Source organism: Felis catus, chromosome A1 (assembly GCF_018350175.1).
Source record: "Felis catus isolate Fca126 chromosome A1, F.catus_Fca126_mat1.0, whole genome shotgun sequence".
Lineage (NCBI taxonomy): Eukaryota > Metazoa > Chordata > Mammalia > Carnivora > Felidae > Felis > Felis catus.
The window spans coordinates 142025767-142038203 of record NC_058368.1 but is presented as its reverse complement, the minus strand read 5'-3'; the positions used below and the strand labels follow the sequence as shown (position 1 = coordinate 142038203).

At 33.8% G+C, this 12437-nt stretch overlaps 1 protein-coding gene across 6 annotated transcripts in view; it reads left to right on the top strand.

Annotated features, from left to right (window-relative positions):
- AP3B1 (adaptor related protein complex 3 subunit beta 1) overlaps positions 1–12437 on the top strand; it is a 262957-nt gene that overhangs the window by 115604 nt on the left and 134916 nt on the right. For all 6 annotated transcript variants that reach the window (XM_023257772.2, XM_011284118.4, XM_045062465.1 and 3 more), the window contains 5 exons: positions 1267–1422; positions 5342–5439; positions 6522–6576; positions 6665–6736; positions 9649–9711. In XM_023257772.2, coding sequence (XP_023113540.2) covers positions 1267–1422; positions 5342–5439; positions 6522–6576; positions 6665–6736; positions 9649–9711 — 444 coding nt within the window. The remainder of the gene's footprint in view (positions 1–1266; positions 1423–5341; positions 5440–6521; positions 6577–6664; positions 6737–9648; positions 9712–12437) is intronic.

The window sequence follows — 12437 nt, the reverse complement described above, 5'->3', positions numbered from 1 at the left end:
GACTTAGATATGCAAGTAACCTGCTTTGTCTTTATTGACACCATGGGGATGCCTTGTTATCTCCTGGTGGAGATTAAAGTCTTGGGCTGTGGAGGCCTTTTCTGACATCACCCCAGTGGGTTGATTGAGGCATCTCATTACAGCTGGGGAAGCTCCCACATCACCCTTTGCCAGTAGGGGTGGGAATGAGGCCTTAGTTTTTTTTCCCCGTCTATCGGTAGCTGTACGAGAGCAGTTATTTTCTGAAAAATTTTGTCGTGCTAGGTTTTCTTTTTCTTGGTCCTTTGGCTACAGACAGTAGGCTTTTGGAGGGTTTGTTTCATCTGTGCTTGGCGTTTTTGGGTTATCAGCTTCTCTAGCACTCAGCTTCTTTGATATATGACTAAAAATGAAAATCCAAGGAACTTACTGTTGTTTCATTCTTTGGGTCATGGGGTCCATATCTAGTCCTTCTTCTCTCTTCCTTTCCCTGCTTAAGTTTGTTTCATATGTAACATCTCCAGTTTCTAGTTGTACATAGTGAGAGGAATAGGAAAAAGTACATCTACTCCCATCTTTGAACAGTAGAAAGTGTGTTTCAGGTAGTACTTGATAATAAAAATTACCTGTAAACAATCGTCGGCTTAGATCGAGGTGGATATTATTGTCTTTGTATGCTTTTTGTTTGCTTGTTTGTTTTTAAGACTAAATGCCTCTAGGCAGATTTTATTGGCAGAGACACTAATGCATGCAAATTAAAAGTACAAGTCAAAAATATAGAATCAACCCCTGGATATATATAGGTATCAAACAGAGTTTTTCCTGACAACACAGAGACTTGCTACTTAATCACTCGTTTTTAACCTGTCAAGTTTTATTGCGATTTCTTTTGTGTGTGCTGCAGTTGAAACACTTCTCTTTACTCTGACCCTTTGATCCAGTTATACACTGACTGATAATGCATGGAAATAGTTTTCAGGTTTTAGGTAGTCTCATCTTATAAGCTTTGTTAGAGTCTCATGTTCAAGTTTTGCCTTTGGTCAGCTATAGATATATCTGTGAGGATTTAATATTTTCAGAGGTTTACTATGTAATATAAAAGAAGTATTACTATGTAATATAAAAGAAGTATTATCTATGGCACTAAAAGACAGTTACATTGTTATAAAAAGCAAGGCCTTTCTTTTATACAGGTAGCATAGTATTTTCAAATCTCTTTAACAGTAATATTCTTCAGTAAAATACTAGAGTAGATGGTAAAAAGAAAGTTTTATTTGTTTCTTATAGGAAGACGGTTTAGAAGACGATGAAAAGAATTTCTATGACTCTGATGATGACCAGAAGGAAAAGACTGACAAAAGGAAGAAGTCATATACTATGGATCCAGACCATAGACTTTTAATTCGGAATACAAAGCCTTTACTTCAGAGTAGGAATGCAGCGGTATGTTAAACCTTACAAAAATCATGGGTTTGTTTTTTTTTTTTTTTTAAACAGTGGTTAAAAGTACGTAAGTTCACTAAACAAGTCTTTATTTTTTAGTGTGCTACTGGAGCATTTGTTTGTTTATTTGTTTATACATCAAAAATCAGGCTTTTATTAAATACTTGGCTTGGTAGTTATATACCTACTGGACTTCATTTACTTTTTTGTGGTTTTGTTAATTGGCTTTTCCTAAGATGTTTCTCAGTGGATTGGGAGACTGTATATTTCTGTTACTTGTTTGTAGTTGAGAGCACTCAATCTGGTATCAGTCCATAGTATTTATATGAACCTTGTAAGAATTTTTAAGAGGCTAACATAGAAAAAAGCTCCTAGCATAACACCACATACGTAATAAATTTTAGTTGGTAGGGTTGACTAACAATTAAAGATCATCTTCATTTGAGTCCTGAGCTTATTTTGTTTTACGTCTTCTTATTTTAAATATACTTTATATTTCAAAACAATACATGTACACAATAAAAAATTAGGAAGTAGGGACTAGCAGAAATTTTAAAAAAACTTAAAATAGCATATTCCAATCATTCAGAAATCACTGTATAATATCTTGATGCATTTTCTTCCAGATCCTTTTTCTGCATAAATATATGTATATTCACATGTGCGTATATCTACACATATGTATTTTTTAAACTAAGATAAAAATCATACTGCATATAGTACTTTTTAATCTTTTTTTTCCCTAGTCAGTCCTCTCTATTTCAGTAAAATTTCATCTCATTTAATGCCAATTTATCTTAAATTATCTTTTATAAATAGATCATCTAAACCAGTATCTCTTGCACCTGGTTGTTATTGTTCTTAAACCTCTCAAGTCCTGCAGAATACTCTTCTGGGTTTTCTCTTTGCTTCTTTTATAGTGCTATTTAATTTTTTGTTCTGTACCTCTGTTTTACCTGTTAACTGGAAGTTATATCTAAATGTTAGATGGAGTCAAGTAAAACATTTTCTTAATATTTTTTAATTAAAAATGTTCTTAATAATTACTCTGTTTAACTAGTAAAAACTTAGAAAATGTGGAACTGTACTTGAATTACTTTAAGTTTTCTGATGCTTGTGAATTTAGAGCTTAGAGTTTTGTATATATATCCTAGTAATCAGCAGAAGTTTTTCTCTTATACCTCAATTTAATTTCTATATCACTATTAAATAACCATACACAGTAATAAAAAATATTATTTTGTAAAATATGATTCTGTTTCACTGAGCCCAGCTTGGCCAGCTTGTATTTAAGTAGCTGTAACTTACCACCCAAAACCATTCTTCATAATTGACTCACTGTTTAACTTTGCCTTGGGAATTGATTTTATAATCCAAATACTTACTGATCAAAAATGTTCTTGAATGGTGAAACAAATAGAAGTAGCTTGTATTTCTTGTCCCAATATGTTTTGATTCCCTGCTTACTTGATTGTGTACCAAATGGACAGAGTTCCCTTTTTGTCCCAGTATGTTTTGGTGTCCTGCATATTTGATGCTGCCAAACACATGTAAAGCCTGGCTTGAAGGATTGCGAACAGATTTCTTTATTTTAGCCCTGTTCTCAGTTAAAGGAGAGACTTTGAGAATTTTTTTTTCAGGAAACTTATTTGGTCAGTGCTGTGTAGGTTGAATTGCAGGCACGGGGCACTGGAAACAGTGTTGGGAGGCTGTTCTAACGGTCTAGATAAGGTGATAGTGGTATCAGTAGTTAGGGATAGAAAAGTGCTTATAGGATACACTTTGTATCATGAATGTACATAATGGAACTTTACAAGGTCTATCCAATTTGTATGTTTTACTTATTTTGGACTTTGGAGATATGGGAGCTTCCCTCTTACAGAGCGTTTACAAATTAGACTACAAATTTCAAATTCTGGTTACAGAAGAAACTTTAAACTGTTAGATGTGTAAATACTGGGGGAGAATAAGAGTATGTAGCCCTTGTGGGCTTGAGGGAGTGCCCTAATTAACATATGGGAGGAGATGACATGCTAAGTGGCATCTAGAATCTTAAAAGCCTCTACACATATAGAAAGTACGGTTTATCTTCTTTCCAGTAGCATTTGGCTTACTATTTTTAACAGAAAATGACTTAATTATTTCCTGTAAAATACGTGAAAAGAAATCTTCAGCTTTTCTGTTATGTACTAATACTTATTAGCCAGCTGTATGCTTTAATATTTTAAAAATATTTATTTATTTTTGAGAGAGAGAAAGCATGAGTGGGGGAGAGGCAGAGAGAGGTGGACATAGGATCTGGAGTGGGGTCTGGGCTGATAGCACAGAGCCCAATAAAGGGCTCGAACTCAGGAATCGTGAGATCATGACCTGAGCCAAAGTCGGATGTTTAATCGACTGAGCCACCCAGGCGCCCCTGCTTTAATATTTTTTTTAAATGACTATCACCTACTTTAGATTAAAACAGTCATTAATTGAGATTTTATTTTATAAGATTTTAAATTCTGGAGAGTTTGTTCTGTAACTAGAGTGTATTTGTGGATCATAACTGAAGAAATAAAATATCCTTAAACTCCTCAAATTCCCAATATCTGAAAGCTATAAATCAGTCTTATAAAAAAAAGTACAACAAAGTGCCAAACAACAGTGCATTTAGGACTCTGAGAACTGTATTTTTAAAACATGTTTCTTAATTTTAGAAGGAAATTCTTTATCTCAAGCATCCTCAGGTATTGTATGCTCTTTAAGCATATGTAAAATCCCTGCTATGTATTTGTTACTACTTTATAGACTAAGCAGAAGTAAAGTAGTAGTGCTATATTTTCTGAGCTAAAGGCAAGATGATGTAACTATTTTCTGCATTTGTCACAAGTAAAGCTGGATAACTTTCCAGTTTGGACTTTTGATGTCTAGATCTAAGTGTAGAGGCATGTAGGGGAAACATTGTACTCTTATATTTTATCACCCTTATAATGGCTTTGAAGCAAAGACTATTTTTAAGGTTCTGCATTTTAGAGAAAAAGAAGATCATTTCAAATGCTGTTTTAGAGGAATTGTTTTAATAGAATTCGTTTAATTATAACTTACTGACATACTGATTTCACATACTGATTTTTTTAAATTTTCAGATTGTTAGTTTTGTCCTAAAGTATCTGGGCTTCATTTGGAAAGGCATGCTTACCACTTTTAAAATATTCCCAATTTCAGAGCAGAAGCAGCAGTATTAAGAAGAATAGGGGATTTGGAGTGCTGTATCAAGCTTTGCTTTGTACTGCCAAGCAGACTTTGGGTAGTTCACTTAACATCTGTTTTCTCATAACATCTATTTTCTTTTCTGTTCTCTCCTCTGTATTAGTTTCCTAGGGCTGTCATAACAAATTACCACAAACCAGGTGAATTAAAACAACGGAACTTTATTTTCTCACTTTTTAGTAGGATATCGAAGGGTTGGTTCCTTCTGGAGGCTCTAAGAGAGAAACTGCTTTTTGCTGGTGTATAGTGGATGCTAACAGTTCTGCATTCCCTGGCTTACAGATTCTTCCCTCCGATCTCTTCCTCCACTGTTCACACTGCCTTCTCTGTGTCTGTCCTTTTATGTCTCTACTAAGGACACTCACTGGATTTAGGGCGTACCCTAATCCAGTGTGGTCTCATCTCCATCATTATCTTAATAATATCTGCAAAGATTTTATCTCCAGGTAATGTCATATTCTGAGGGTAGACATGAATTCTTGGGAGAACACTCTTCAGCCTGCTTCAAAGGGTAGCAGCATATCCATCTTACTTCACATGGATTTTGCTGGAGTTAAAGAAACAATTTGTAGAAATGTACTCTGAAACTGTAGCAAATGTACAAATACTCTGAAACTGTAGCATGCTCCCGTGTTCATAGCTCTTGTTTTCATACTTTATCTTTTAGGTGGTTATGGCAGTTGCTCAGCTGTATTGGCACATATCACCAAAATCTGAAGTTGGCATTATTTCTAAGTCACTAGTGCGTTTACTTCGTAGCAATAGGTAGGACGTGATTTTATATGTTATTTCTTTTGTATTCCTTCAAAGGTAATGTTTGAATAAATGTCATCTGTCTTTCAGACATTTATTACATGGTTCTGTATTATATCAATAAGATTTCATACTTAAGGGATCTTGATTAAAGCCTTTACATAATTTATCTCTAGGTTAGAGATAAATATAAAATGTTTTTAACCTCAAGCCCAAAGAGATTGAAAATGTTTTGGCAAAGTTTAATATCAGATTTTTATCATTTGTTTTGTTTACTGTGTATTAAGAATTATAACATTGTTTCAGCTATTTACCTTACCCTGAATATTTTGTTAATAATTAGTTAAATTTAAAATTTTTTTTCAGTGAGTGCTTACCTCTACTAATAGAGTTGGGCGGGGGGAAGACGCATATTTATTTTTGTCTTTAACGTGACTTCAGCACCATAACTATTTAGCCCTGGGCTGACTTTTGCCATTCCTTAGTGAGGTCCTTTGTGCTCCTGTTCCTTCCTCTTCTTTTCCTTTTTATCAGTTCAATAATTTTATTTTCTACAGCCAGCTCAAAGGTTATCAGAGGATCTGGAATGCATCTTTCACATGAAGCTTTATACCAGATTCATTTCTACCTTCATGTCTTAGCTATTTGGACATAAAAGAACATGACTTTTTTTTTTTTTTTTACTCTATCTTTTCACTCTAGTCATAATTCATAATTGAGTGACACAGTGAGCATCTTACCAAGAGTTTGTGTTAATACTGTGGTTATGTTTATTCCCTTAGCCCTAAGAATACTTTCCTTGCATGTGTTCAGAGCAGCTACAGTATTGGCTTTACATCTTAGGAGTTACAGGATTATAAAATTGGTTTTTAATTTTCTAATGATGAATCAAATCCAATTTATTAATAATTTATAGGAAAAATGTGTTTAAAAAGAAGATATTTAAAAGTATCTAAAATTTACTAAAAACTTTTTAATATTCAAGTTGAATGCAATATGAAGCTTATTGCTGTTTTTTTTTCTTTAATATACTGTTTACATAAAGATACCTAATTGGAAAATATATCCAGTAAAAATTCTCCCTTAATTTCTAGGGAGGTGCAGTATATTGTCCTACAGAATATAGCAACTATGTCAATTCAAAGAAAGGTATGTACATTGTGAACACATAATTCAAGAGAGAAATGAATGCATTGGTATCATAAATGTATTTATATATGTATTTTTTATAATCTAGGGTATGTTTGAACCTTATCTGAAGAGTTTCTATGTTAGGTCAACTGATCCAACTATGATCAAGACACTGAAGGTATGCATGTGCTTATTTTTCAGGTATCCTTAGTACACGTTTACTTTGAAGATATTGCTGTAGCTTCTAGTATCTGCAAAATGGAGACCTTCTTAAAAAACACAGACACACTTAGGGATTTTCTTTATGCTTTCTAAACTGTATTATTATATCCACTTTCTGTGCTGCATCCTAATAGTACAGACTTTATACATGCTACCTGCCCCTTGAATAACTCATAGTATACTGAAGGAGACAGTCATGTAAATAGATAATTTCAGCCCTAGTGTGTTTTCATGATATTATATAGATTTGAATTGAGTACTGTGTAGAACAAGAAAGATGGGGTTAATTCTCTAGGATTTAGAAAATACTTGTAGAAAAGTTGATGTTTAAGAGGATCTTAAAAGAATAATATTTTTGTGAATTTTTTTATTTTGGTTGGTAGATTGGGAATTTGTGGGGTTGGGAGTAGGAGAGAAGAACAGTTTATGCTAACACAGATTATGAAAGAGTGTTGTGTTCAGGGCATAATACCTGCAGAACAGAGTGTAGTTAGGGATATAAAGCTATGATAATTAAAACAATGTGATATTTAGACAGAAAAATAAGTGGGATGAAATAGAAAGTGTGGAAACAGATCCATGTGTATGAAAACGTACTATGTAATAGAGAACACATTACAAACCAGCGCGGGAAGGATGGACTTTTCAGCAAATGTTGGAATGATTGGGTATGCACATGGAAACTGGGTTTAATTATACAAAAATCTAATACACATCCAAATTGAAGGATATTTTAGGAGTGCTTGGGTGACTCAGTTGGTTAAGGGTCCTGCTCTTGATTTCAACTCAGGTCATGATCTCACGGTTCATGAGATCAAGCCTCATGTTGGTTTGTGTGTTGACAGCATGGAGCCTGCTTAGAATTCTCTGTCCCCCTTTCTCTCTGCCCCTCCTCCACTTTCTCCCTGCCCCTCCTCCACTTTCTCCCCCCCCCCCACCAAATAAATAAACATTAAAAAGACAAATGGAAGGATATTTTAGAAAATAATTGGTTTGTCATCATTGAAAATGTCAAAGTTATAAAGGTCAAAAGAAAGACTGAAAAAGTTTCTGGCTGAAGGAGACTAAAGATACATCTGAATTCAATGTGTGGTATTGAACTGGATCCATTTATGTTATAGGATTGAGATAATTTGTAAAACTTAAATGGGAATATGATTGCATGTGTCAGTGTTACTTTCTTGATTCTATTGTGTTCTGTAGGACAATGTCCTTGTTTGTGAGGAACATACACAGAAGTCTTTGGGGATGATGTGGTATCAGATTGGTAACTCTCAAATGATTCAAACTAAAATAGTTCTTATTACTTTTTCTATATGTTTGAGATTGTTTTTAAAAAATTAAAATGTTTTCATCAAAATAAAATAAAGTCAAGCCATAATCTGGGAAAAAAAATTCCCAGTACCTGTATCTGAGAAATGACTAGGACTCAAAAAATATAAAGAACTTCTACAGTCCAACCCTTTTAATTGGAATGTTTAGACTATTTATTTATTTATTTATTTATTGTTTATTTTTGAGAGACAGAGCACGAGCCAGAGGGGGGCAGGAGGGAGACACACACACACACACACACACACACACAGAATCAGAAGTGGGCTCCAGGCTCTGAGCTGTCAGCACAGAGCCCGGCGTGGGGCTTGAACCTACAAACTTGAGATCATGACCTTTACTGAAGTTGGTTGCTTAACCAACTGAACCACTCAGGCACCGTGTTTTTTTTGTTTTTTTTTTTAAAGTTGATTTATTTATTTTGAGAGAGAGAGCATGCAAGTATGAGCAAGGGAGGGGCAGAGAGAGAGAGAGAGAGAGAGAGAGAGAGAGAGAAAGAGAGAAAGAATCCCAAGCAGGCTTTGCTCCATCAGTACAGAGCCCAACATGAGACTTGAACTCATGAATCATGGCATTATGGCCTGAGCCGAGATCCAGAGTCAGACGCTAAATCGACTGAGCCACCCAGGTGCGCTTAGACCATTTATTTTAAATGTATTTATTGGTATGACCATGTATATGGAGCATGATATGACCATGTAGCTACATACATATATACATCTTGTGGTTTATTTTCTGTTTATGCTGTCTGTTCTGTTCCTTTTTTCCTTTTTCATGCTTTCCTTCAGATTTTTTGAATATTTTTTATGAGTAAAAACTGGAACTTTCTTAGTCTGTTGGAGAAGCACTTTTAATTGCATATTTCTTATAACTGTAAATCCAGAAGAGAGAATTAAAATGTCCCAAGTATTTGGGATGGTAGAATGAATGAGAACAAATCAAGAGAATTAATTAGTATCTGGAAAAACAGAGGTATTACATGGAAGACGACTTGTTTTCTAGCTTTATTAACAAAGAGGGGAAAAAGCCCAGCCACCTCAAATTGTTCAGGTTAAGTAGATATAGGGGTGCCTGGGTGGCTCAGTTGGTTAAGCATCCGACTTTGGCTTAGGTCATGATCTCATAGTCTGTGAATTCAAGCACATCATTCTCTGTGCTAGCAGCTCATAGCTTGCAACCTGCTTCAGATTCTGTGTCTCCCTCTCTATCTCTACCCCTCACCTACTCACACTGTCTCAATCTCAAAAATAAACAAAAAAATCTTTTTTAATTAAATACAAATTGTAAAGTTGGGACAAACAGGGAAGATGTAGGCTTCTCTTTTTTCCTAATTATTTTTAAGCATTATATAATTATCTGTCTTCTCTTTGGAGATGTAGGAAGACAAAAATTCATCTGAAGGGCATTATGCCTCAATATTTGTAACAGTGTGACTTTTGTTAAAAACATAAGTGACCTTTGTATTAAATGCCTAGTCCTTATTAAATTAATCCTTTTTATTTATGTTTTAAAATGGTACTCTTTTCTCTACCCTAGCTTGAAATTTTAACAAATTTGGCAAATGAAGCCAACATATCAACTCTTCTCCGAGAATTTCAGGTTTGTATATAATGCTAATTATAAAATAACTTACAAAATATTTGTTCAGTTTACAGTCAAATATACATCATTCTCAGTTTAGAAGTAGATAATTGTGTTAAATAAAATAGTGATTTGGGACAAGTTTGAGAACTAAGAAATGTATAAATTTTCAAGAATAAACATTAACTACAAATTCAAAATTTAAGGGACATAGAATAGTAATCCCCTTCATGTTTTCATTGAATTTGAAAGACTGGTTTATAACTGTGGTTTGTTTGTTTGGTTTTTTTTTTGAAATTATGTTATTGGTAAGGATTCCATCTCTCTGTGCTGTCATCAGTATCAGTCTATACTCTGCATTCATGAAAATAGCTTCACTTCTTAACAGCTTGTCCTGTTTCATTGACCTATACTCTTTTAGACAGTGTCCTCTTAGCTTTATGTACTTTTGGTCTAAAATTTCTCCTGTCATGATGTTTTTATCAGTGTTTTCTTTTGTTGTATTTATTTAAGCCATTAATGCTTTTGGATGAGGTGCTTCTCAGCTCTACACCCTTAAAAGAGTGTTATTCAAAACTTACCTCATGAATATAGCCTTCATGTTGGAATGGTCAGGGCTGGACACTTAGTTGGTAGATGACAGCAATAGAAAACCTAATCTTAGTATTATGGGTTTTTATATTTCATCAGCAGTTTTCTTAGTAAAAATGTACCACATGCTACACACAAATTAGTTTTTGCCAACTCCCAACTTTTATGGATTTAATTTACTTTGTTGCTATAATCCTCCTGTATACCCATTTTAAATTTCCTTTTAGCTAAATAGGCATTGTATTTTCTTAACTGTGTGACCTTATACTTTCAACAGAAGTAGTAGAATATTATAGCATGTCTAGGATTTATAATTTCAGAACTGGATTACTGTACTTTCATGCTGTATGTTTTCCTAGGAGGATGACTTATAAAATTAGGATGTTATGGCTATTCAGTCATCTTATGTTTATATATGCCAGGAAATATAGTATCTCAAGTTCTTATTCAGTAATCTATAGCTATAGAACATTGTTTGGGTTTGATTTTTACCTCATTTTTAGAGGTTTGCTTTTTTTTTTTTTTTAAGTTTTTAATTTTTTGTCTCAATGTTTGTGTTTGCCCTTTCCTTATTGTGGGTAATCTTTTTGGGTAGCCTTTTGCTGCCAACCTGCTGCTTATGTCAGGTTTACTGGGGATGTAGACAGTGAGTCTCAGGTAATTTTATAGCATTGTTTAATTGTACACAAGTGATACGTTGGACCTATTTCAGAATATTGGTGACCTACCGATTTCATTTAATTTCATTTAATATCAGGGCATAAGGTCCTTTAGTTAGTCAGACTTTCTAATACATTCTTTATGTATCCACTTTTTATCACTGTTAATATTTGTACCTCATTTGTGTGTTTTATGGGTTATGTTTATAGATATGTTCAGTTTACTTACAATAGTAATTTTTTGAGTAAAATAGAGAATTTTTCTAATGACGTATTCTAATTGAGGAAATTATGTCATCAAGTGGGAAACAGTTTTAAATACAATTGACCTCTCCTACATGGTACTAAGAGAATTTGTTTTATTTATTTCTTCAGTATTTATCCTGTTATTTGTACTATTTTCACAAAATTTGTATGGTTTTAGATATTCTTAGATTTTTCTCTTCAGCACCATTTAAATGTACATCCTCTTTGGCATGTTAGAGAACCACAGTGTTAATTGTACATTATGTTCTTCTCATTTGAGGTTGGCAGTCTTTTTTTAAAAAATTCACTTGAGGGACACCTGGGTGGTTCAGTCAGTTAAGTATCCGAGTCTTGATCTCAGCTCAGGTCTTGATCTCACGGCCGTGAGTGCAAGTCCCGCATTGGGCTCTGCACTGGGCTTGAAGCCTACTTAAAAGAAAAAAAAAATTCCATTGAGGGGCACTTGACTTGCCCAGTCAGTAGAACATGCAACTCTTGATCTCAGGGTTGTAAGTTTAAGCCCATGTTGAGCGTAAAGCTTATTTAAAAAAAAAAAAAAATTAAAAAAAATTCAGGCGAACATGGGATTTTAAATTTTGTTACATATAATATATAAATATGCATATTTAAAGTATACTCATTTCTGTAAACAAAGCTGAATTTTAAATTAAGAAATTTATAATCAAAGTGAAATTCGTTAGGGTTATAGTAAATTTTGTAAAGATCTTTTCACTTTCTATTATTAAATCAGTTATTTTTAAGTTTATATAAATATATAGTTTACATTTTTGTTTTTATTTTAAAATTTTTTTTAGTTTTATTAATTTTTTGGGAGAGAGAGAGAGAGAGAGAGAGCAGGGGAGGAGCCGAGAGAGACGGAGACACAGAATCCGAAGCAGTCTCCGCACTCAGTGCAGAGCCTGATGGGCGGCTTGATCCCATAAACCATGAAATCGTGACCTGAGCTGAAATCAAGAGTCGGTTGCTTAACTGAGCCACCCAGATGCCCCTACACTATATTTTCAAAACATTCTTTTAAAGAAAATCTATTTCAAAACTGTGGCATTTTGTTACAAAATGAATATATATAAAGTCTTTACTGAACTACTCACTGTAGCTATTGTAGTTTTATTACATTCAGATACCATTTTGAAAGTAAAATGTTTGCCAGTGGTATATTTGTCCTTTTCCTCCTCTTCTCCCAACTTTAGATTTAGTGTCTCTGAAAAAGCAACCCTTTTTTTCATA